The sequence below is a fragment of the Asterias amurensis genome, chromosome 2 (genome assembly GCF_032118995.1).
Source record: "Asterias amurensis chromosome 2, ASM3211899v1".
Taxonomy (NCBI): Eukaryota; Metazoa; Echinodermata; class Asteroidea; order Forcipulatida; family Asteriidae; genus Asterias; species Asterias amurensis.
This window is the reverse complement of record NC_092649.1, coordinates 26,465,084-26,492,424: the sequence shown is the minus strand read 5'-3', so window position 1 is coordinate 26,492,424 and position 27,341 is coordinate 26,465,084. Positions and strand designations below refer to the sequence as shown.

Here is a 27,341-nt window from a genome sequence, read left to right as displayed (position 1 = left end):
TTTCCCATGGGGGTAGAATCATTACCCGAGTGGGGGCAGAATCTCCACCTGGACAGAATCTACCACACTGGCACGTTAGGCCGAGTGTCACAGGTTCAAATCTTGCTCTCTTTGTTCGATCAGTAAAAATACTTGTTTAAGAAAACTTCAAATGGCCTCTCAGGGCTACCATAAACATGGCTGTGCCACATGCCACTCGGAATACACTGGTTCCGCAGCCAGGATTGTGCGAAAATGGTGCAGCAAAGAAGGACACCACTTGAATTTCACACATGATGCTATTTGCAAGCGCGGCGTGCACGTGAGTTGTAAATCGTGGATTGGGTGTGCAGATGAAGTGATTCTCTCTGATCTATTCTACAATTTAGACCAATTTTCAGTTTATTTTAGCAGTCAGTGATTCGTAGAAAGTCTTCTTTAAACTTCGAAGGTAAGTATGTGCACATTCACGTCAAAATTGTCATTATTCCTTGTGAGATATACGGATGTTTTTTTGTACCCATTTCCAGAAGTTCTAAACCACACCGTGACCATGTCCATGACCACGCAAGGCGCTTTGATCTCCATGGATGGATTGAATGACGATGACGACCACACGTGGACAAGAAAAAGAAGAAATTGCTTGTTTGATGTTTAAGTTTAATTGTGTTTTCGCACTCTACCCTTTTTATTTTGCCTTCATCACTAACGTTGATGATGAATGTAACTGTTTTATGTTTTTTCCAAGCAATTGTAATTGTTACCCGTCCCCAACCCAATGCCAATGAAAAATGAGTAATTCTAGTCATTTCGTACCAAAGTCGACTCTACCCAAGTCAACTCATAATACCTAAAGTCAAGTCATTCCCGAGTCAACTTGGATAACTTTCCGTATGGCGCCACCACCTTTTCACTCATTTTTACAAAAAGGGATATCTCATTGAGGTAAATTAGATACTATATTATTTCATATCGAATGAAAAAGTGGTGGCGCCATACGGAAACTTTTCCGTCAACTTGTACCTGAGAGTCAACTTGTACCCGAGCCATCTCGTACCCGAGTGAACTCTACCCGAGTCAACTCTACCCGAGCCAACTCGTACCCGAGCCAAATCGTACCCGAGTCAACTCGTACCCGAGTCAACTCGTACCCGAGTCAACTCATACCCGAGTCAACTCTACCCGAGCCAACTCGTACCCGAGTCAACTCGTACCCGAGTCAACTCGTACCCGAGTCAACTCGTACCCGAGTCAACTCGTACCCGAGTCAACTCGTACCCGAGTCAACTCGTACCCGAGTCAACTCGTACCCGAGTCAACTCGAAGCCGAGCCAACTCTACCCGAGCCAACTCTACCCGAGCCAACTCGTACCCGAGTCAACTCGTAGCTGAGTCAACTCTACCCGAGCCAACTCGTACCCGAGTCAACACGTACCCGAGTCAACTCGTACCCGAGCCAACTCGTACCCGAGTCAACTCGTACCCGAGCCAACTCGTACCCGAGCCAACTCGTACCCGAGCCAACTCGTACCCGAGTCAACTCGTACCCGAGTCAACTCGTACCCGAGTCAACTCGTACCCGAGTCAACTCGTACCCGAGTCAACTCGTACCCTAGCCAACTCGTACCCGAGTCAACTTGTACCCAACTAACCCTTGTACCCAAATAAATGTTTATCAAATTTGGGTTTCATAGTAGGCCCTAGTAAGTAAGTACTGATAAATATTGTATTTGACTTGTAGTTCAATTTATTTATTCTGATTGTAAAATCATACATTTATCTATTTATTGTTGCAATTGTTTTCCTTTTCTTGTTTCTTATATTGCAGGTAACAAAAAGAATAAGTGAATAACTCAATTAAAATAGAATTAAATAAATATCAGTTTTTAATGATTTTTTTTTCTTTCCTTTTTTTTCGTTCAACTCACTTGCGCCGTCAACTCGCCGTCAACTTCCCCAATACATTTAAAATCCACAAAAGCAAGCATAAAACAATTAAGTATCAACTCAAAGAGAATTCGCGTAAGTTTTAGGTCATATTTTGTAATGAAATTTTTTTCTTTTTTCTCGTGAACAAATAATCTCTTAGCAGCAAAACTGTCATACATGAATGAATTTGTACGGTTGATGAGACCATGGAGTTGAGACGAAAAAAACGTTTGAAACAAACTTTCGATTTTTTCTAATAGGCAGTTGAAATTATTGGTAATTACTCAAAGTAATTATAAGCATAAAACATTTCTTGGTAGCGAGTAATGGAGAGAGGTTGATAGTATAAAACATTGTGAGAAACAGCTCCCTCTGAAGTGACATAGTTTTCGAGAAAGAAATAATTTTCTGCAAACTTGATTTCGAGACCTCAGATTTAAGGGTTGTTAGTTTTTGTAACTTTGCAGTGGGAAAGCTCACAAAATCAGTCACGCATGGTGTTAACTCCACACTCGTAAATTTTCGTAGCAAGGGACCCTGGCTACATTTTGGCCGTGTGAAAAGGGCCCAAGGCAGAAGCCATGTGTGTAGAGATTCACGTCCTAGGCAAAACCTAGAACTGTGGAAGTTTGTTCAAACAATTGTCTGTATGAATCTCATCATTAATATGTTGTTATCAGAATGTACAAAATCCAATAATAGAAATCTTTTGCCCTTCATATAGGTAGTTCTATTTTGAAGAAGAACACAACACCAGAACTATAAATAGAAAGCTGACTATAAACCCCTTGCTTTGAGTGCTCCTAACTCAATTGAGTAAACTGTGTGTTCTCTTCCTGCTGCAGGTTGTTGCAGAAAACTCTCTGTCAAGATGAGTAGCAAAGGTAGGTGTCGGGATAAACTATTATTGTGAATTTTTCAGTTGCACAAACTATGTGACACCCCTTGTGTGTACTTCTTTTCATATCCAAAATAAGCTTGGGTGACATCACGATATTATTGAATATCGCGATAATAATTTAGAAACGATTTCGATATTGGATGGATTTGGTTTTAATCGAAATATCGATGTATCGCAATATATCGCGAAAATCGATTAAATCGATGTATAACCACAGGTATTGTATGTTACAACACCAGGAGCGTTAATTATTATCATGACATAGTTAACAATTATGAAATATTTAAAGCAGTTGCTTCAAGAATAAAGATCAAGCAAATGAGTCGCTAAAAGTCACTCAGGTTGAACATCACATTACCATGCAAATGTTTTTCTGTCCAGGAAAAAGAAATTAATGCAATTATCATGATAAATTTATCTATTGTTTCACGTTTCAGATGTGAAGTGCTACAGGTGTGGGAACAACGGCCACTTTGCCAAAGAATGCTCCAACCCTGATACCGGCAAATCCGGAAACTCTGGTGGTGAGTGAAAACTTCATCTCAGATCCCGTTGGTTGCGTTTTATTTATGTGTTTTATTTTATTTCCAGCAAATAATGTGATAGTGAGGATCATTGATTGACCCATGAATAGACTGATTGCGCAAGCCATGTCACGAGAGGGTTTCATACATCAACAAACAAGGGGGTTCCAACATAAGGAAAGGTTTGCGGCAACGCCATGTAATTACTATCTCTATTCAGAACCACCCCAACTCATTGATAGACACTACATGGTGTTACCGCAAACCTTTCCATATCTTATTTCCACCATGCAAAGTTTCAAATCATACTTGGGTCCAACATAGGAAAGTGCCGTTGTTGTAATGAACATGACGATTGTTGCATTTGTTTATTTGATCACGACTTTCAGTCTTGAAGTATTGGCATGTGATATAATACTTGTTAAATTATAAAACGTGCGTTTCACAACATGAATTAAAGTGAAGTGTTCAGCTAGAAAATGTCTTCCCACATTGGTTTTTCAGCTGTGCCATGGCAATTTGAAAAGCACAGAAGGTCAGGCATTCTGGCATTTCCAAACTGCAGTAAGATGCAACATAACATTGGCCTGTTGATGTATGTTTTTCTCTGATCAGGTTTTTCCAATTTCAGGTGGTGACTGTTACAAGTGTGGAGAAGCTGGACACTTTGCTCGTGATTGCCAAAAGTCGTCTAATTACAACTCTGGCAGCAACAATGCTGGTGAGTGATTTACAACTGTTTCAGACTCGAATAGATTAGGACTAGATTAGACTCTCAGTCGATCTGAAACTTTTTTGCTTTCGGACAGGCGGACTTAAAGGAACACGTTGCCTTGGATCGGTCGATTTGATCTTTGAAAAGCGTTTGTAACCGTTTGTTATAAAATTCATATGATTAGAAAGATATTTTAAAAGTAGAATATAATGATCCACACAAGTATCACTTGAAATTGCGTGGTTTTCCTCTTACCTCGCGACAAACACGGCCGGCTATTTATGGGAGTCAAATTTTTGACTCTCATAAATAGCCGACTGTGTTCGTCCGCAAAGTTAAAGGAAAACCATGCAATTTCGAGGCAAATTTGTGGGGATCATTGTATTCTACTTTTAAAACATCTTTCCAACCATATGCAATTTATAACAAATGGTTACATAACGCTTTTCATAGACCATCTCGTCCGATCCAAGGCAACGTGTTCCGTTAACATTACATTTACATTGGCTTGGCTCTGAAATGAAGGCGGTCCAAAGTCGTACTGAACGACTGGAACAGTTACTCTTTTGACCTGTAGCGCGTCCAGTCACTCTTTTAACTGGTTCAGACGTCGGAACTTTGAAGTTAATTTGATTGTTTCCTTTTACAGATGTGAAGTGCTACCGGTGTGGAGGCTATGGTCACTATGCCAGAGACTGCTCGGAACCTGATACAGGCAATTCCAGAGGTGGGGGTGGTGGTAGTGGTGAGTTAGCAATTGCCTTTCCACTGCTATTTCAGACGTTTTGTTTTGCCAAACTTCCGATAGAGTTGCTTAGGCAGAAGAAGTTGCTTGAAGACACTGGACACTATTGGTAATAATTGTCAAAGACCAGTCTTCTCACTTGGTGTATCTCACTCAACCTATGCATAAAATAACAAAACTGTAAAAATTTGAGCTCAATTGGTCGTCGAAGTTGCGAGATATTAATGGAAGAACACCCCGGTCATAGGAAGTTGTGTGCTTTCAGATGCTTGATTTTGTGACCTCAAATTCTAAATCTGAGGTCTCGAAATCAAATTCGTGGAAAATTACTTCTTTCTCAAAAACTACGTCACTTCCGAGGGAGCCTTTTCTCACAATGTTTTATACTATCAGTCTCTCCCTATTACTTGTAACCAAGTGAGGTTTTATGCTAACAATTATTTTGAGTAATTACCAATAGTGTCCACTGCCTTTAAACATCAGCAGAAATCAGCAGTTTTACCAGTCACAAATAGTGCATGTGACATGGTAATTTAGCTGGCAACCTCAGCCCTGTATGCTTCGTTTTCGTAAGGGCAAGGGCATCAAGGCTTTTTTCTCCTTCATCAAGGGCACCCAATGAGGAAATTGAAATATTTCTACTGTAGCATTTCAAGGGCACCAAGGCAATGACCAGGGGGCATGGAGGAAGTATCAAGCCTGCAACCTTATTCTTGTATTCTTGAAGGCATAATTTTGCTGTGCTTTGCACATATGGCTTGGTGCCCTTGCCCTTTTAACCTGAAGCACACATGCCTGTATAAATCTGATAAGCTCATGGTTCAAGTAGAAGCCATTTTCAACACCTGGCCCCAATTACAAAGGTCTGCTTAAGCAAAAAATAAAAAAAAGAAGCTAAGCAGAACAAAGTTATGCTCACCCAAAAATAGGTTACCAGAGATGCCAGTCAAAGTACAATGTCACATGTTCAATCCGTGAATGGTATCCGCTTATCCTTTGCGAAGGAGAGTTTTAGTCGGCATAATTCTCAACCTAACCACATTCTTAATTTGTGTCTGTGCCCTATCGCGCTTTTACTATTTGGAGAATTTTGAGTTATGGTTTTCCTTACGACTTGGCCTTTTTTTTGACAAGCGGCAGTTGCATGTCTGGATCGTATTGATGAAGTTGAACACAACATATTACCCTGCATATGTTTTCCTGTTCATGGAAGAAGAAAAAAAACACAATTGTCATGACTATGTTGATTAATTTTTTACCCTTAAAGATGGGAAGTGCTACCGGTGTGGAAACGCTGGCCACTATGCCAGAGAATGCTCAGAACCTGATACTGGCAACAGCGGAGGTGGTGGTGAGTAATAAATTTTGTTTGCACTGCTAAATCAGACATTTTGTTCTTAAATACACTGGACACTAAAGGTAATTGTCTAAGACCAGTCTTCTCACATGCATGGTGTATCTCAATATGTGCATAAAATAACAAACCTGTGGAAGTTTGAGCACTATTGGTCGTCGAAGTTGCGAGATAATATTGATAGAAACAACACAATCGACACACGAAGTTGTGTTCTTTCAGATGCTTGATTTCGAGACCTCAAAATTTAAATCTAAGGTCTCAACATATGCATAATAAAACATATCTGTGAAAATTTGAGCTCAATTGGTCGTAAAGTTCCGAGATAATGAAAGAAAAAATAACATTGTCACACAAAGTTGTGTCCTTTCAGATGCTTGATTTCGAGACCACAACATTTAATTTTGAGGTCTCTAAATCAGATTCGTGAAAAATTACTTCTTTCTCAAAAACTACTTCAGAGGGATCCGTTTTCTCACAATGTTTTGTACTGTCGACAGCTCCCCATTACTCGTTACCAAGTAAGGTTTTATGCCAATAACTATTTTGAGTAATTCCAATAGTGTCCACTGTCTTTAAAGAACTGGGTGCCCAATTTCATAATGGTAGAGTTGCTTAGGCAGAAGAAATTGCTTAAACATTATCTGTTTAGTGGAAATGAGCGGTTTACCAGTCACAAATATCACATGGGACATGCTAATTTAGCTGGTAACCATAATCTTGTAAGCATAATTTTGCAGCATAACTTTTTGCAGCTCTTTAAAAAAAAATAATAATAGTTCAAATTGTTCACTTGAAGTCTGATAAAGTAACTTGCAATTCTGTGGGGTAAAATTTTTTAGCATAAGAATGAGAAAAATCTTTTCTAGTGGTTTTTCAAATAAAAACAGTTAAAACGTGGTGTTGCTGCTCCAGTAAACATGTTGAGCTACAAACCTTGTCGTCTTTTTTTTTTTTTTGCCCTGGATGTGGCGATATTACTTGTTCACATTATTTTCATGTGCATTTTGACTCCCAAAATTGGTGAGTGTGGCAGACAGTACCTGCAAAGCAAACAACTTAAAGGCACTGGACACCTTTGGTAATTGTCAAAGACCAGTTTTTTCATTTGTTGTTTTCCTAACATATAAATAAAATAATGAGTCTGTGAAAATCTGGACTCAATTGCTCATCAAAGTTGCAAGAGAATAACAAAAGAAAAAACACCCTTGTTGTACAACTTTGTGTGCTTTCAGATGCCTAAAAAACAGCCTGAATTTTTTAAAATATACGATTAAGAAGTTAACTCTTTCTAAAAAACGATGTGGTTTCTCACAATGTTTTATACTATCAACAGTTCACCATTGCTCGTTTACTAATTGTTTTTCTGCTTACAGTTATTTTGAGTAATTACAAACAGTGTCCAGTGCCTTTAAAAAGTTATGCTGTCTTGGATCATTTTTTGATAGTTCATTATTGCTTGATGAATTTTGTACAGGTCGTGGTGGCGGCGGTGGTGGTGGTTGGGGTAGTCGCGCTTGCTACTCTTGTGGAGAAACAGGACACATTTCAAGAGATTGCCCTACTGGAAGATCATCAGGAGGTATTTTCATCCATCAGTTTTCTTAGTGTGTGTGTGTGTGTGTATTAGTTGATGACTCGCCAGTTGATTTCACCAAAAGCTAGGGTTAAAGGCAGTGGACACTATCGGTAATTTTCAAAGACTAGCCTTCACAGTTGGTGTATCTCAACATAAGCATAAAACAACATACCTGTGAAAATTTGAGCTCAATCGGTCATTGAAGTTGCAAGATAATAATGAAAGAAAAAACACCACTGTCACAGGGAGTTGTGTGCTTTCAGATGCTTGATTTCGAGACCTCAAGTTCTAAATCTGAGGTCTCGAAGTCAAATTCGTGGAAAATCACTTCTTTCTCTAAAACTACTCCACTTCAGAGGGAGCCGTTTCTCACAATGCTTAATACCATCATTCTCTCCCCATTACTCGTTACCAAGTAAGTTGTTATGCTAATAATTATTTTGAGTGTCCACTGCCTTTAATCCTATCTCAAGTTGGAGCGAGTAAGTCGTCCTAAATGAGGACGGGTTCATCGCGTTCTAACGTCTATGGTTACGGAACTTAACTATCATAAGTCCTCACATTAAGTTAGGAGGAGTTTGAAACTAAAAAACACTTCATAAGTACAAAAGTAAATGTAATCTGCTTTGTTTGCAAATCGAAAGTTGCATGTCTATAAAATAGATGTCTTCATGATTGATTGATTGATTGATTGATTGATAATGCCAATCCATTTTGCACATTGTGAAATCCATTTCCATACTTCATCATAAATAATAATAATGGCTTCTTAATAAAGCGTGCATATCCGTCACTCAGTGACACTCGAGGCACTTTAACATTCAGTATTTTTTCCAAGGTAGGTGGGACTATGTTTGATTTTTGAGATATACTCCTTTAACATAGCACCACGTAATGGCTTACAAGGTGCTGTGGCACAATATACTGCCAATCCAGCCAGGAACACCGACCCCCTTCTCTTTTCAAAAAGAGCACTGGGTATTTTTTACTGTGTCACGGGAACAATTGCTTTCTGTCTATCTGAAGGACAAAGCAAAGGTTAAGTGTCTTGCTTAAGGACACGAGTGTCACACTTTTGGACTTGAACCCACACATCAGACACACCAGAAATTGAATTCAGTGCCACGACACTTCCACAACACACATCTTGACCGTTTTTAAAAGTTCCCTTTGCTCTATGAATTTGGCACAGGTGGCAGTCGTGGTGGTGGCGGTGGCCGCACTTGCTACAACTGTGGAGAAGCTGGACACATGTCAAGAGAATGCCCAAGTGGCGGATCATCAGGTATTGTCATCAATTATTTTTTCCATTTATAATATTAACTGATATTTATATAGCGCTTAACACAATCGAAGAGCGTCTCAAAGCACTTCCGTCTCAGCTCCCTATACGGTTGCATTGGATGGGGTTTCACCTGGCGGAAAGAAACCTTGGGATTATTTTGAGTTGAAAAGGTCAAAGGTCTGAGACATGGTTATGAGTTCAATTTCAAGGGTCAAATGTCAAGGACACATTGCTCAGGGGTTGATTTCACAAAGGGTTTGGACTAGTTCTAGGAGATAATAAAGACTTAAGGTAGTCCGTAGTTAGGACGAGAACAAACTATTTTCAACTCGAGACAAGACTAACTTGTCTTAATTCTTTGTGAAATCCATCCAGGGTATAGATCATGCTTTTGTAATAAGTTTGAATAGTATAAGGATATGGCAGCTTCGCTGTGATTATCCATCTGACAACTGTTTGTGCTAAATCTCTGCATATTTTGACTGTATTAACAAACATATTTTGACTGTATTGATGTCCATTCTTTTGTTTCAGACACCAAGTGTTACAGCTGTCAAAAAACTGGCCACATGGCTAGAAATTGCCCTGAAGCCAGATAGAGCCTTACGGTAAGCATCTTCCATTATCAGCAATCATTTTTATTATAGCAACCTCCAGATGAGCAGACCCTGGTACCATTGTGCCATACACACCCATTCAGAATCGTGTATGGTGCAAAGGCTCGCCCCGAATCATGTGACGTAGCAACTGTCTCGATAGTCTGAGGAATTTGAATTAAAGTGGTTACTTATGACTAACTACATCAGGGTACTAGACTATATTCAAAATGGCTTATCACTCAAAACATAATATAAGCATAAAAGCTTACTTGGAAATCAGCAACTGATAGCTGTTGATAGCATGAAACATTGTGAGAAATGATTCCCCATGAAGAACATAGTTTTTGTAAATTCTCTCTAAAAAATTTGAATATGAGAAAGATGAGCCTTTCTCAGGCATCTGAAAGCACACAAAATTGTGCAACAGGGGTGTGTTTTCTTGAAACTTTGATGACCAATTGAGCCCAGATTTTCATGTATTTGTTATTCTATGCATATGTTAGGATACACCAGGCGAGAATAGACCGTATTGAATGTGACAACGGTTCAAATATTTGCCCTACAACATGGCTTTTGTGCTCGTTTGGTTGGTGTGCGTGCATGCATGTGCCGTAGAAATCAAACCGGGAACGCAGCGAGTTGCGTACTTCTTTGATGTACATGGTTAGACGCGCATACGGTTTGCCCTACAAGATGGCGACTTGAATAGCAAAAAGGGGTTATTCAATACGGTCTATACTGGTATTTGCCAATTACCAAAACATTGTCCAGTGCCTTTAAGATGAATCTTAGTGCTTTGTGGATATCGAGCCTTTGAGCAGGAAGTAACGATTTTAAATTCTTGTTCCTTCTTCAGATGTGACAGGCCTGGTTGTACTGTTGGTGTCTCTGAAACAGATGGCTGAAGACATCAGTAGCATCCTCCGTTGACTTGAAACCACTCTGGTTTACTCATGTCAGCATTAACATTAAAGATCTTAAGACTAGAAGTGATTAACACGTTGCTGCCTTCTCTTTAACATTTTCAAATTAGAGGGAGGGGGGGGGGAGGGACATGTGTGGGGATTTTATCGTACGGGGGATATCGATGGTTAGTTAAAGACCTTAGAACTTATGGTTTACAAAAGTTCAGTTTGTTTTTCGGATCAAGACAAACATTTTTGAGCGTTTACAAAATCTGTGTAAAAATCTGTAGAGTGTATGAAGCACACTTTATTAAATTGTTTGTAGGAAATTCATATTTGTATGAAATTTATTCACACTTAATAATTGGTCGAATCATATAACTCGGTGCAGTTTTTTGTAATGCTTGTAGAATTCAAAAAATGTAGCACTTTGAGTTTGTTTTAATAGAAAAGTCAGTTGATCATAAAAACAAACAATTAGCACAATTTATTCAAAACTAACTGGTTAGAAGCAAAATTATTACGTGTTTCATTTTTTTTTGTAATGCTTGTAGAATTAGATTAATGTAGTTTTTTTTTTTAGTTTGTTCGTTTTAATTGAAAAGTCGGTTGATCATAAAAAAAAAATAGCTCTTGCAAATTACCAGAGAGACGTTTCTTTCTTGTGTTTACTCTTATCATAAATTTTCATTTAAATTTTTTTGTTTTCCCCTATTTGTTTTTAAGGACTGCGGGATGTAAACAAAACAGTAATTTTCATACATTTTGTGTAGTCAAAGCAAGTAATACGCAGTCAGTCGTGATACTCTTGCTATTTTTGTCTGATTTTTTTGAAGTAACAAAAACCCACAAATTTGTTTGAAATCCTTTCATTTGAGAGCTTTTTAAAAAGACAAATCAATTTCTCACAATTATTTTTATTCCCTCAAGTATTTTCATTCAGCTTTTTGCCCAATAACTTTATGTAGTTGTGTTCTCTTTTATTTAGAATCATTGGGCAGTCACTATTTGATTAAAGCCTACACCATATCTATGTGCAGTTATTAATGCCCTTGTACTCAATAACCAAATATCATGCCCCTGGCAGTTTAACCAGTCTTTTTCCACAAATTTTACTTGACCAATTGCTAAGGTGTGGGAATTTTGTTTTCTTCTCTGTTTCTTGTACTCTTAACAAAACCTTTTTCGCTTTAGTTTTTTTTTTTTATATTTGATTGCATGCTGAATTATGAAAACCCTTCAAATACCCTAGAAGTATCTGATTAATGTTAGCTTAGTGATGAAAGAATTTTCAATACTATTCGAAAACAAATTTTTAATGTGAAAAATGTGGGAACGAGATTAGATTTGTTATATATTTTTTTCAAGATTGGCAAAATTGTTTTGTCATAGGATTTGAAGAAGGCGAAGCAGCCAAATGGTGGTAATGTTCGTGTTGTGTTGGTCACAGAAGCTAGAAATTTAAAAAGTACTGATGTCTCAAATTGCAACGGATTCCGCGTATTGTTGTCGTGGTTTGTTGCAGGGCCAAACTATCAGCCAAAGAAAGAGGATTTATATCATAACTGCCTTTACCTAAGATGGAGTCGAGGTATAGGATATGTTATAAAGCATTCCGGGGTGTGAGGGTGGGGTTGTGTGTTAAGAAATACTCTGTAATCACTTGGGTGATTTTGTTGGATGAAATCTTATCATTATCAATCTAGTTTATGTACACTATGAGCTTTGTAGATTTCCAAGGGCTTTGAAGTTGATTTAAGTTTATACAAGTTTAGGGGTGTTGATTGGGAGCAGGAATTGCCCACTGATTTGAGGTAAATGAGCCTATTGTTTGTGATTCTTATTAAGTGTAACACTGTTTTTGGAAAATTGTTTCATTAAAATGCTTTGAAATCTATAAGCCGTCACAAGTCAAACCAAGGAACCCTTTCATTTGAAAGCTTTCTAGACAATCGATTCTTTTTGTCCACTTGGATGTTTTCACTTGGCAATTGTACTCGCCTTTTCAGTCTTTACGCAATCGCAGTCTTTGGCAAATTAGTGGAAACTGATGATGGGTCAACTTATTATGCAGTCTGGAAAAGTTGGTCATGAATGAAAAATTTATGTGTACTTATTCAAAGTTCAAGATTACAGTGGGGTATAGTGACCGGGCCCAATTTTATAGAGTGGCTTAAGCAGATAATATTGCCCAAAAGAGTTTTGCCGAACAGGATACCAGTCACAACAAGTGACATGGTAGTTTGGCTGTTCACCTTGTTCTGGAAAGCATAACTTTTGCTGTGTTTAGCTACTTTTTGTGCTGGATGAGCAGCTCTTTGAAATTGGGTTGTGGTAGCTCCCTTCACTTTCAACAATACCTCCCATGGAAAACAGATTTGAATAAATTGTTGTATTTTCTCGGAAAATGTACTCAGCAAAGTAATTTGAATAGTTCCACGCTTTGTTTTTGTCTGGATCATGGTGTTGTCTTGATTTATTTAAAGTAGTGTGAAAATGGCTCAATTAAGCTGTTTATATTAATGAATATGTGGCTTAGCTAGAAAATGAACATTTGAAATGAATTTGTAATCGTTTCAACTTTAATCTATGGCATCCTTCATAAAACATCAAATCTTTGATTAGTAGAACAGATTACCAGCCAAATTACCACACAATGTATTGTTTTCTGAACATGGTTCCCTGCAAATGTGTGCTTGGCTGTAAAACTTTACTAAGAACCTTTTTACGGCCAAGCAATTATTGATCTGTGGCCTGATTTCATGTAGCCTTGTACATCCGTCCGAGAAGACAGGGGCCTAGTCTAATCATGGAGATAATTGTTCAACTTGTTTTCTGCTAAGCTATAATAAGCTTTGAGAGAGACAACTGTAAACCACAACCAGAGGTTTTTATAATTGAGATCAGGAAGTCATTGGGGAGTTTTGTATTTAAAAAAGCATGCGCTGTAAAATTACACAAATTAGGGCAGATTTGGAGTCTGGAGAAACGAAAACTTTGCATTCGGAAGAGGAACGCCATTGTTGTCGTGTTGTGAAGGATTTTTTCTCTTTCTCGAAATCATCATGGCATCTTCAAGCGACGGTACAATTTTGGGAACGCGCTATTTATGCGAGAGTGCCGTGTGCAAAACACGTGCAAAATCACCCAAAATATCTGCTGCGTTTGTTGTGAAAGCGAATCTTATTGAGGTAAGTGTACGGTTGAAATGTAGCTTTTTGTCATATTTTGCCTCAATTTTTTGAACAACAATTAAAGTCGGTGGTTTCCATGGTTATTTTTATTTGTGAAAAAACGGCGTGCTTTGAAATGGTGCATAAATACATTGTTCCAAACAAGAAATCGTGGTATTGACTTGACGGCTCGATTTTTTCTATATTTTTTTTAGTCCGAGAGTCACCCCCCACGACATGAATGAATCATGAGAAAAAACACTGACTGACATTGAAAACATGGCATTACTGAACGTGTGAATGCACAATGGGGAGGCCTTGCTCAAAAAATGGTTTAAACGGTAACCATTCATAACATGGAGGAAATTAATTGTCTTTCTACATACATGGTCCATAACCATGGAATTTACCCAAACAGATAGGCCTGTTTATTTAGTAATATTTAGACAACTCGCCCCCAGTAACATACAAAGTCGCCCTGTTATTGTTTTAAAAAGTCGCCATCATAGTGTCGTCACGGCCCCCCCCCCCCCCCCACTCACACAGAGTCACTCCTGTAAAAGTTGCCCTAGTATTTGTACTTTAATTGAAGTCATAAAATATAATTAAGTAAATCAAGTTTTCAAGGATTGTTAAAAAAAACAATTATGTATTAAAAAAAAAAAAAAGTTAATGGCCTGACGTTTCGACCCTAGCAGAGTCTCTCGAAGGCTGAAAAAAAAAAAACTTTAGCTATTTAATTTTTTTATATAAACTGTTTGTTTTTATTGGCATACCTACTGTTTTAGTTAATTGAAGTAAATTGTACCCTATGCGGCTTTTGTATTATATTACATTAGTGGTAATATATGAATATGATGAGTTTGTTTTTCGCTTGTTGTGTGTAAAAATGTTTGTTTAAACATAGGGTTTTCGGTGAGGATGTTTCTTGTTTGTTTTTGGATCTGGCACACAACACATTTTATGTCGTGCGTCTTTTAATTAGTTTCTTTATAAATGCGTTGTACTTTTACACCCAATGACTTAGTCGGGGGAGGGGGGTGGGGTTGGACTGGACTCGAGAGGTGGCGATTTTGTAGCGGCCGATTATGATTGCTGTGGGTTTGGGAGGGGAGGGGGAGCGAATGGTCTCTGATCTGATGCCTGTAATTAGTCTGGGCATGCCTTAACCCAAGTAGCTAGTGCCAACACACTGCTGAATAAGCAAATGAATTAACTGGTCTGCCCTCTATTCCTCTACCCATAACCCATTCAGGACAAACTCTTTGTTGTGTCCCTCCGCCTAACAAAAACAAATTGAATATTCTATCTGGTGTGTCCGAGATGGTTGTTATTTTAAGATTCCACTTCACATCCTCAGATCAGACCGCATTTTTGAAGAACATCAGAACGAAGATGTCGTATCAAGTTAGTGGAAAGAAAGATTTATCGTGCTACAACTGCAAAAAGAAGGGGCATTTTGCTCGGGATTGCCCAACCAAAGATGAGGACTCCCAGTCCGGCGGTGGGGGTAGTGGTGGTGGTGGCAGTGGTGGAGGGTACCAGAAGAGCTACAGGAGCTACAACAACCCTCGCAATAGTAAGTAAACTGTGAAGGACTTGTCATGCATGACATTTTTTAGAATGAACTTGGTGCAAGTTCGAGTGCACACATTTAGTCGATCTGTGATTAACCACTGACCAGCAGCGTACATGGGGGAGTGAGGGAACGCACTCACTTGATTGACCACTGACCAGCAACGTACATGGGGGAGTGAACGCACTCACTCGATTGACCACTGACCAACAACGTACATGGGGGAGTGAACGCACTCACTCGATTGACCACTGACCAACAACGTACATGGGGGAGTGAAAGCACTCACTCGATTGACCACTGACCAGCAACGTACATGGGGGAGTGAACACACTCACTCGATTGACCACTGACCAGCAACGTACATGGGGGAGTGAACGCACTCACTCGATTGACCACTGACCAGCAACGTACATGGGGGAGTGAACGCACTCACTCGATTGACCACTGACCAGCAGCGTACATGGGGGAGTGAACGCACTCACTCGATTGACCACTGACCAACAGCGTACATGGGGGAGTGAACGCACTCACTCGATTGACCACTGACCAGCAACGTACATGGGGGAGTGAACGCACTCACTCGATTGACCACTGACCAGCAACGTACATGGGGGAGTGAACGCACTCACTCGATTGACCACTGACCAGCAACGTACATGGGGGAGTGAACGCACTCACTCGATTGACCACTGACCAGCAACGTACATGGGGGAGTGAACGCACTCACTCGATTGACCACTGACCAGCAACGTACATGGGGGAGTGAACGCACTCACTCGATTGACCACTGACCAGCAACGTACATGGTGGAGTGAACGCACTCACTCGATTGACCACTGACCAGCAACGTACATGGGGGAGTGAACGCACTCACTCGATTGACCACTGACCAGCAACGTACATGGGGGAGTGAACGCACTCACTCGATTGACCACTGACCAGCAACGTACATGGGGGAGTGAACGCACTCACTCGATTGACCACTGACCAGCAACGTACATGGGGGAGTGAACGCACTCACTCGATTGACCACTGACCAGCAACGTACATGGGGGAGTGAACGCACTCACTCGATTGACCACTGTCCAGCAACGTACATGGGGGAGTGAACGCACTCACTCGATTGACCACTGACCAGCAACGTACATGGGGGAGTGAACGCACTCACTCGATTGACCACTGACCAGCAACGTACATGGGGGAGTGAACACACTCACTCGATTGACCACTGACCAGCAACGTACAGTGGGGAGTGAACGCACTCACCCGATTGACCACTGACCAGCAGCGTACATGGGGGAGTGAACGCACTCACTCGATTGACCACTGACCAGCAACGTACATGGGGGAGTGAACGCACTCACTCGATTGACCACTGACCAGCAACGTACATGGGGGAGTGAACGCACTCACTCGATTGACAACTGACCAGCAACGTACATGGGGGAGTGAACGCACTCACTCGATTGACCACTGACCAGCAACGTACATGGGGGAGTGAACGCACTCACTCGATTGACAACTGACCAGCAACGTACATGGGGGAGTGAACGCACTCACTCGATTGACCACTGACCAGCAACGTACATGGGGGAGTGAACGCACTCACTCGATTTACAACTGACCAGCAGCGTACATGGGGGAGTGAACGCACTCACTCGATTGACCACTGACCAGCAACGTACATGGGGGAGTGAACGCACTCACTCGATTGACCACTGACCAACAACGTACATGGGGGAGTGAACGCACTCACTCGATTTACAACTGACCAGCAGCGTACATGGAGGAGTGAACGCACTCACTCGATTGACCACTGACCAGCAACGTACATGGGGGAGTGAACGCACTCACTCGATTGACCACTGACCAGCAACGTACATGGGGGAGTGAACGCACTCACTCGATTGACCACTGACCAGCAACGTACATGGGGGAGTGAACGCACTCACTCGATTGACCACTGTCCAGCAACGTACATGGGGGAGTGAACGCACTCACTCGATTGACCACTGACCAGCAACGTACATGGGGGAGTGAACGCACTCACTCGATTGACCACTGACCAGCAACGTACATGGGGGAGTGAACACACTCACTCGATTGACCACTGACCAGCAACGTACAGTGGGGAGTGAACGCACTCACCCGATTGACCACTGACCAGCAGCGTACATGGGGGAGTGAACGCACTCACTCGATTGACCACTGACCAGCAACGTACATGGGGGAGTGAACGCACTCACTCGATTGACCACTGACCAGCAACGTACATGGGGGAGTGAACGCACTCACTCGATTGACAACTGACCAGCAACGTACATGGGGGAGTGAACGCACTCACTCGATTGACCACTGACCAGCAACGTACATGGGGGAGTGAACGCACTCACTCGATTGACAACTGACCAGCAACGTACATGGGGGAGTGAACGCACTCACTCGATTGACCACTGACCAGCAACGTACATGGGGGAGTGAACGCACTCACTCGATTTACAACTGACCAGCAGCGTACATGGGGGAGTGAACGCACTCACTCGATTGACCACTGACCAGCAACGTACATGGGGGAGTGAACGCACTCACTCGATTGACCACTGACCAACAACGTACATGGGGGAGTGAACGCACTCACTCGATTTACAACTGACCAGCAGCGTACATGGAGGAGTGAACGCACTCACTCGATTGACCACTGACCAGCAACGTACATGGGGGAGTGAACGCACTCACTCGATTGACCACTGACCAACAACGTACATGGGGGAGTGAACGCACTCACTCGATTGACCACTGACCAGCAACGTACATGGGGGAGTGAACGCACTCACTCGATTGACCACTGACCAGCAACGTACAGTGGGGAGTGAACGCACTCACTCGATTGTCCACTGACCAGCAACGTACAGTGGGGAGTGAACGCACTCACTCGATTGACCACTGACCAGCAACGTACATGGGGGAGTGAACGCACTCACTCGATTGACCACTGACCAGCAACGTACATGGGGGAGTGAACGCACTCACTCGATTGACCACTGACCAGCAACGTACAGTGGGGAGTGAACGCACTCACTCAATTGGACTAATTTGTTTATTTATTTTTTTGTTTCTGTTCAGGTCGTTGCTACAGATGTAACCGTATTGGACACGTTGTAGCCGAATGCACCAGCCCTGCTAGTAAGTATCTAAACACATAATTACTTGTATGCCACTACTGCTGTATGCTGTACGGTGGCTTAAGAAGTTTGGCTTAGCCCAAAACGGGATGTAGAGCCTAATCTTATAATGTAGATTGTTTTTTGATGTTGTTGCTTGACATTGTACAATGTAAAGTACACATTTTGTTTAGCTGAAAATTACACAGTTTTATCTTCCATTACGCGCTAATCCACCAATCAGTTGCTCGAACGGGAGAGTCGTATAAAAAGCTATAATCTACTTGCAGTTTTTAAATTGTTCACTGCGTATTGTGAGTGTCAATGCGTCACCCTCCGCATTCGAACAGTGCCAAAATTACATTCTAAACTTTGCGCATGCAAAACTAAAAACAAAAACATAACCTAAACCTCATTGACTTGATGAAACTGGAAGATAATTTTGTTTCACACTCGCGCTTGTGTGTTTGACAAAAACCAATCTATGACATAACCTGTAAATTGCAAAAAAGTACCGCATTCTTTTTGTGCTTTACTCACATTTAAATAAAAGCATTCGTTAGGAAACTTTGAAGTGCTTCTTAAAGTTTGTAGTTCACAAATAATCCTACATATTTATTTTCATTGACAGACAAGTGCTACAACTGTGATGAAGAAGGGCACAATGCAAGCGACTGCCCTCACCCAGCTAAACGTAAGTGTTGATCCCGTAGGTAATTCGTATGAATTACTCCACCATGTCAACCTGAGTCCGACAGCTCTGCCTTTTCTAACGATGTATGTCTCACCCTTACAAAAATGAAGTACTAGGACAAAGCGCAGTCAAGCTAAGGGCTGTTCTTTGTCCAGTTTTCAGCTGCAAAAATTGTTGCAACTTTAACCAAAGTATTTTTACTTCCAATATAACAAAAATTAAATGAAAGCAAAATCAATAAAACACAAGGGAACTAAAAATTTTACATTTTTTTTCTGAATAGCTCGCATTGTTGAGTGCTACACTTGTCGCAAGAAGGGCCACATCAGCCGTGAGTGCCCCGATAACAAGGAAGAGAAGTTGTGCTACAACTGCGACCAGCCCGGTCATTTGAAGCGCAACTGCCCGGAATTGCCCTCCGCCGCCGACGGAGAGGATGACCGCAAGTGCTACAATTGCCAGCAGCCTGGTCACCTGTCCGGCCAGTGCCCGGAGAGAACCTGTCATGTGTGAGTTTTTTTTCTTCTCATTACTACATTTTTCTTATTCAGGGCTTGCACTTGAGCTTTTGAAAAGAGTAGCCCATGAGTTTGTCCTTTAAATGACACGTTACCTTGGATTGGGAGAGTCGGTCGTTGAAAATGTTTAAAACTGTTAGTTATGAAAGGCATGTATTGTTCGAAAGATGTTTTAAAAGTAGAAGATAATGGTCCAGACAAATGTGCCTTAAAACTGCATGGTTTTCCTTATACGTTGTGAAAGATTCCGGCACGCAATTTCAAGGCATATTCGTGTGGATCATTGTGTTCTACTTTTAGAACATCTTTTTTTTTTTAAACCAAATGCCTTTTATAACGAATGGTTGCAAATGCTTTTCAATAGACCAACTCACCAAACCCAAGGTTAGTGTCTAAGTAACTTTTGTTGTCATTTACTCGCCAGCAGGACCTTTAAGCTTGTCATGTCACTCTTCTGAGTTGTGAAAAGCTTTTGAAACCGTTTGTCATGAAATATGTATGGTCCACCCACACGACATTCTTCATGGGGTGTTGTGGCCGAGCGGATAAGAGCACTGTGCTCAAGCTCTGGTGTTTCTGTTCTGCAGAGTGTGGGTTCGGAAACCCAGTGGTGACACTTGTGTCCAGTGCTGGGCGAATAGTGAAATTTTGTTATTCGGATACCGCTGGCCAACTATCCGAAATTAACCGGATATTCGAATAGTTTTTTTCGCCGCTAGAGGGCGCTATAAAAAAAAAAATTAAAAAAAAATTAATTAATTAATTAATTTTTATTGTTTTTCGCTAGAGGGCGCTGTTTGTTTGTGAATGAGATCTTCTGGGCGGATTGATATTAGTTTTAGACAGTGTCACTCGGTTCATTCATAAAAATGACCGGATCTAATTTAAAGATGGCGATTTGCTTTTTCTTTTGACCGTGGATGACTCTACGTGAAGGAAAACTTTTGTAATCTTTGAACAAATTACGTCAGAAATGTCATTGTTTTGACTCTTCACGGAGGTGAGCATAGTTAAATACTTAATTTATGCTGTTTTATGCTGTCTTAATAGAAGTTTCATTAGGATTCAGACAAAACATTCATGTCAGTTGTCGCCCGACGTCCGCGGATATTCGGATATTAAAGAATATCCGGTTACTTGGTTGTAATTACAGAACTACCCGGTTTATAAATAGCTATTCGCGCCCTATGCGGATATCCGGTTAAGAAAAAAAAGGCATTCGCGGTTACGGATAGGAAAACCTATTCGCCATTAACCGGATATTCGAATAATTCGCCCAGGCCTACTTGTGTCCTTGAGCAAGACACTTAACCATAAGCCTCTCTCCACCCAGGGGTAAATGGGTACCTGCGAGGGCTGAGATGGTTCTTGTTAATTGCGCTACATATTTGGCAGCACGGGCTGTATACTCCCCAGGGAGCTGAGATGATCCAGGGGTTGTAATTTTGAATTTCAATGCAAGTATCCCCTCATATTGGGGCCTCAATGTATATGAGGGTCTCCCACAACATACATGATGTACAGGGGAATAAATGGGTACCTGTGAGGGTAGAGGTTGATATTGTGAATGAAAAAGCCTTGGGAGCGATATAAACTGTTGCCCAGGTTGTATACTCCCAAGGGAGCTGAGAAACATTAAAAAGGGATGTTATTGGCCCTATGACCAGGGCACTTATGTAAAGCGATTGATACGGTTATTGTGAAATGCGCTATGTAAGAATTGGTTATTATTATTTATTTTTTATGATCTTCTCATTGTTTTATAAATAATTTGTGTTCCTATTTCTTTTCATCTTTTTAAAAATGTATTTTTTGGGGGCTGTTCTGTTTTTGATTGCTAGGGTACCCTGTTTGTTAGCTGGTTTATTTCATAGTGGGGTTTCAACGTAAGAAGGTTCCCACGACACCCTGTGCATTTTTATTGTGTCTTTTAGTGGTTTATCCAATTTATATTTATATTTATTGTCATCTTTGTGTTAATGTGTACCCCCGTACTGCGGTGGCACAATTTTATGTCTTTCATCTGTACAATTTTTATCAATACTTTTACCTTGTAGTGCAACATAATTTAGCTGTGTGCTGCCAGGCTTTTTTTTCTGATTAAAAATGAATGAATGAATGAATGAATGAATGAAAGAAATTATTTAAAGGTGATTATTATTAATGTGGAAGCTCTTTGAGATGCCCTTTTGGGTATTTAAAGCGCTATAGAAAAACTGACTGTTATTACTATTATTCTGCCAGCTTTTTCTATATTTTAAAGGTTTTCTTTCAGCAGGGACTTGTAGTTTGAGCTTATATGAAGTAGTTTACAATATGTAGTGGTAGGTCTTCAGGATTGACGAGCCAGCTGGACGAGTTGGACAGCGTTTTGACTGAAACACTATTCATTTGATTGTATTGCAGTTATTCATGAGATTGTATTGCAGTGTTGGTGTATAAAGTGCCTACCAACACCCAACCATATTGTTTGTGTAGCATAAAATCTTGATTTGGTTCTTTGTTATTTTTGTTTCCCCGTACATCAGTTGCGATCAAACCGGTCATCTTGCTCGTGACTGCCCCCAGGAGGGTGGAGGAGAGAGGCGACCTCGTCGTAGCGCCAACAATGCCGACAAGACCTGTTACAAGTGTAGCCTTGAAGGCCACATTGCCCGTGACTGCCCGGAGTGAGCAGGCTCAGGTTAGCTTCCTGCGCGCCTCACAGGCATTTTATCCAGTTTCAGTCGTCTCAAGGGTTGGCGAAATGCCTGGTTGATAACCAGCCAGCATCAGCAACCTGTGATGAACTGGTGCGAACCAGTTCCAACTGGTCTGAGGCTGTTTGGTCCGGCCTCGGGCTGTTGAGAGGGCTGGGTGTAGTGTGAGTGTGTGTGAGTAGGAGGTGCCTGTGTTTCTCATGAGTTTCATCAAAAAAAAAATTAAGTATTACCTGTAGATTAAGTGTTTATAAAAACAAACAAAATCGTAACATAAACTGACTTCAGATCTGTCATCACACAAAATCCACTGACATTCATTTAAACTTCCATATAAAAAGAAAAGAAAATAGCACCATAAAATTATGCAAGCGGTATAAAAGCAATAGGACACATTGTTCACTTCCAACCAAAAAGAAAACTAAAATATAGGTGATAAAAAAAAATGAAAGCTTTTAAGAACACCTGATGTCGAGAACAGGCACGGTGAGTTGGCAGGGGTTCCTTTCATGGGAAAGATGAAAGGGGGGAGCGTTTGTTAGGAAGAATTTGACCAACAGTTGAAGTATATCAACGGTTTGAAAAAGAACCGGAATATTTGGAGAAAATTTAGGAGAATTTTGGCGTACCATCGTTGGAACAACAACCTTTTGGGGGATGGATGGGTTGTTTTGTCTTGAGACAGAGACGAGGTTAGGGGGTTCAGTGGTGTGGGTGGATTCTGTAGTTTCTGTAGTTCTTCATTTGTTTGTTGTGTCTTCTTTATTATTTTGAAAATTGTCTTTGTAGAAATGAACTTTTCTATTCTAGCATGAGAAAATTGTCCTTGATTGTTTAGAAGTAGGCTCAACAGAAAATGTACTACAGAATAGGTTTTAGAAAAAATTCTGTCGTGAGTGCACTGCAGAGGAGGGTGAAAAAAGTACTTTTAGATCGAACAGTCATCATTGGTTTTTTACAATGATAGAATTATTTAGGCTCATTGGATCGTTATCTTTTGTGTGTTTTTATGTTTTTAACAACTACGGTTTGAATGTTGCTCAATATTCATGCTGGGGGTTGTGAATTGTTCTGAGTTCTGACCCAACTTAAATCAAGTATAAGGGCTCAGTTACATTTGGGGGGTTTTCAAATTTATTACATCTCTTTGCAGTGTTCAATCAAAACACTTTAAACTTGCATCAGATACTATTTGACGTAGAGAATTTCTGTTTCTTGTCATGAATTAACAAGTTGACTCGTCTTAAAGGGACGAGTTTCTTTCTACATGTACATGTATTGAGAAAACTGGACAGAAACGTGTTCCTTTTGGAAATTGGAAGAGTAAATTGTCTTTCCTTGGCTTGACGTTGCAAAACTCCATTGTAGGCCTTTAGATTTCACAACTAAAGTGCCTGTTTGTCATTGGTTGGTTGTCGTCCAAAATACACTCAATGAAAGAGTTTTGACTTAAATTCAGTCTGAGAGGAGACAAAAAGTTGTCCCATTCTTCAAATTTAGCCCGGTTCATACTTCATGCGAATGCGAAGGCGAAGTGAATTTGACATCACAACTCTTCTTTCGCAGCAATATTCTCAGCGATATTCGCAAGTGAGTTAAACTGAGTTGAACTGCTGCAAATTATTTGTTGCGAATTTGTGACGTCAACATTCACTTCACATTCACGTTCGCAGGAAGTATGAACCAGCTTTAGGGCATTGGTTTATATGAACCAGATACAAGAGTAAAATGATAGATTTTTTTACAAGTAAATGTAGTTTTTTTAAACGCTGCATTGGTGGTGCCCCTATGTGATTCAAAAGTTTCCCTTTCTTTTTTTTCTTTTCTTTTTTTTCAAATATCTTAAAGCGAATCTGGATAATTAGCCAGCTTTACCAATACATAGTATCTTTTCCTGGGGTCTTTTGGACCTGTAGATTTGCTTGAATTTTAATTAACTTTTAGCGTATTTTTCTCTTTGTTGTTTGGCAAGTTGTACGTGTTCACTTATCTTATGCAACCCTTTTCGGACTTGTCACAAAATGGTGAAATTGTTAGGCTTTCTAATTTCACAATAATGTTAAGCAGAAGTTACTGCTCAGCAATTTAAGCAAAAACAACTGAGTAGGGTAGGCACCAGTTGCAGCATTGTAAAATGTGCTAAACATTTTGTACTTTGGCAGGTAATCAATTTCTGTTGAGCAAGATAATGCTGTGTGCATACAGGCTTAATGAAATTAGTCCCAGTTGAAGCAGAGCTGTGTGTTGAGAGAGTTGTGACTTAAAAAAAGAATTTTTTGGGTAAACAAAAAAGAGCATGGTGCCAGACGGGGTTGTGTTTTATTCGTCTGGACGGCAATGGCGTCGAGCTGTCACATGACAACAGAAAACTCGTTCCTACTGTGTCCCCCCCCCCTCCCAATGTCACAACTCTTTGAATAATGTACACAGTTCTGAGCTTAAAGGAACACGTTGCCTTGGATCGGTCGAGTTGTTCTTTGAAAAGTGTTTGTAGCTGTTTGTTATAAAATGCCTATGGGTAGAAAGATGTTGTAAAAGTAGAATATAATGATCCATTCAAAGATGCCTCGAAATTGCACGGTTTTCCTTTAACCTCGTCGACCAACACGGTTGGCCATTTATGGGAGTCAATTTTTGACTCCCATAAAACATCTTTTAAAACAGCTTTCCAAACGTATGCATTTTATTTGAACGGTTACAAACGCTTTTTATAGACCAACTCGACTGATCCAAGGCAGTGTGTTCCTTTAAGTATTTGCTGCAGCTTTACACAAGCGGTGTTAGATTTTGTCCTTGAAGTGTATTGAAATATACAGCTATGAATATAGTTATTATAATAGCACCTTTCTAAAATACAAGTATTTTAATATTGTCATTTATCCCAGAGAGTCTCTCTAGAGAGACTATTTAGGAATATTCAAATAAGAATAAAATAATCAATGATTTTTTCTCCTCATAAATTTGATAGTTTTAATTGAACTGGAACATTCATCTATTAAAATGATACACAGTTTTAACATCATGATGTTAAACATGGTATGATTGTGATACTATTAGTTATAATACAAGTGTGACCAATCGTGGCAGAGTTAAATATTCAAGCCTGCCTGGTTTTAATGCTAGAAAACACAAACTGCTTTGCAATTATTCCCAGTGGTCTTTGATCCATTCAAATTGGGCAAATGTTGGATCGCCAGTGTATCCCAAATCTTGAAGGTGGAATTGTAACTAACATGCACAACAATTATAGAATTTGAACTGCCTCTAGCTACTGCGCTATCTCAGTGGTCTAGTTGGTGAGAATTGCAAAGGTTTTGGGTTTGAATCCCACCAGAGTGATATGCCTGTGATTTTTTTTTCCCAGAGCAGGGAAAGTACTGAGTATACAGTGCTAAAACACACCGGTGTACATGTGTATGGGTAAAACAAAAATTAAACAGTAGAAAAGTACACGCATGTACGCACTGCGCAAAACTCTCAGCCAATGATAGCCTTGCTCGTGTGCACGTTTCATCAAATATGGTGATCAATGATGCTTAGTGTAATCCATTTACAGATTAATACAATCAAGTGGGGCAGAAGCTTATTAGTTACAAAAACCACATCACACCCCAAAAGAGTAAAAATGGCAAGTTTATGATTGTAGCTTTTAATTTAATGTTTGTCATTATACATTTTTATCAATAATGTTTGGTGGTCATTTTGTATGTGATGTGTGAAGACAACGTAGGTAAAATACAATTGTAATTTTTGTCTCTATTAGAATAAACTCAAATAGTGAGAAGAAAACTGTTTGTTTCCCCTCTTACAGTTTCATTAATTGTTTGTATTGTAGGGATTGGCACTTAATTTGACGCGAGAGGGCGCGCATTTCGATCTGTGTACTCACTATTTTAAATTCCTCGTGTGCGCATAAGAGGCTGCACCGCCACCATTGGAAACTCAAAAAAGTATGTTGTAGTCTGTTGGACGTTAGTTCAACTGCAGTTGCAGGCCTGATGTTTTTTTTTTTTTTTTGAAAGGGCAAGGGCACCAAGGCGTTTTCTCCTTTTAGTGAGTCACACATTTCTACTAGAACGTTTCAAGGGCCTCCAAGACGTAATAACCAGCCAGGGGCATGACGAGGATTGCCTGTGTGTTCCTCAAAGAAGGCTTAGGCCGTGTCCGAAATGGCGACTTTGGCTACAGCTACGGCTAGATCGCGCGCGTCTGCCTATTCTTCAACACTGGTAGACGCGCTGATCTAGACGTAGCTGTAGCCGAAGTCGTCGTTTCGGACACGGCCTTAGTGTCGGTCGTGCGGAGCCATTTTTCTTATACAACGTTATAAATGTACCCAATCGAATGGGAAAACGTAAATTTTTGTTAAAACATTTAAAGGGGCATCGGGGTCAGACATGCAGTTATCAAGGTACATTTTCTATCCCGGGCAGTGGACGGGAAATGTGCCGTTTTGTCAAGCATGTGGTTTTGGCACACAGTGAGTCCAGAGTTTGGCCCAACTGGGGCGCCGCCCTCCTTTTTTGAATTAAGACAGCAGATGTCAAAAAGTGCCATACCACTTTTATGGGGCAGCAGCCAGAAGTGAAGCTGCAGAGTAAAGATCGGAAGTAAAGTTGATTTTTAACGACTTGTCAGCAGCTAACGTTATAGCGAGATGTGAATAGTTGCGTGAGGGGCATCACCGCGACAAACAATAAATGACTTGTCCACAAGTCCATCACGTTTTCTTTCCGGTGCACAATTTCACAAAGCTGTTTAAAGGAACACGTTGCCTTGGATCGGTCGAGTTGGTCTTTGAAAAGCGTTTGTAACCGTTTGTTATAAAATTGCATATGGTTGGAAAGATGTTTTAAAAGTAGAATACAATGATCCAGACAAACACGCCTCGAAATTGCACGGTTTTCTTTTTATCTCGTCGACAACACCGTCGGCCATTTATGGGAGTCAAATTTTTGACTCCCAAATGGCCGACCGTGTCAGTTCGCAAAGTAAAATGAAA

At 40.4% G+C, this 27,341-nt stretch overlaps 1 protein-coding gene across 1 annotated transcript; it reads left to right on the top strand.

The window, feature by feature from the left end:
• Nucleotides 1-265: 265 nt before the first annotated feature.
• Nucleotides 266-26,128, top strand: LOC139952726 (uncharacterized). The gene is made up of 15 exons (XM_071951930.1): nucleotides 266-430; nucleotides 2,754-2,792; nucleotides 3,247-3,333; nucleotides 3,965-4,054; nucleotides 4,698-4,793; nucleotides 6,061-6,144; nucleotides 7,625-7,729; nucleotides 8,919-9,011; nucleotides 9,546-9,601; nucleotides 11,908-12,106; nucleotides 15,049-15,267; nucleotides 18,391-18,450; nucleotides 19,060-19,122; nucleotides 19,406-19,631; nucleotides 22,169-26,128. The coding sequence occupies exons 2-15, from the start codon at nucleotides 2,780-2,782 to the stop codon at nucleotides 22,311-22,313; spliced, it is 1,536 nt and encodes a 511-aa protein (XP_071808031.1). The 5' UTR covers nucleotides 266-430; nucleotides 2,754-2,779; the 3' UTR covers nucleotides 22,314-26,128.
• The last annotated feature ends 1,213 nt before the right edge of the window (nucleotides 26,129-27,341 follow it).

What these genes read in the sequence shown, in the direction of transcription:
- LOC139952726 (XM_071951930.1), top strand. An exon ending in CAAATCCGGAAACTCTGGTG is followed by an intron (nt 3,334 to 3,964) that starts GTGAGTGAAAAC and finishes TTCCAATTTCAG; the next exon opens with GTGGTGACTGTTACAAGTGT. An exon ending in TTACCTAAGATGGAGTCGAG is followed by an intron (nt 12,107 to 15,048) that starts GTATAGGATATG and finishes TCACATCCTCAG; the next exon opens with ATCAGACCGCATTTTTGAAG.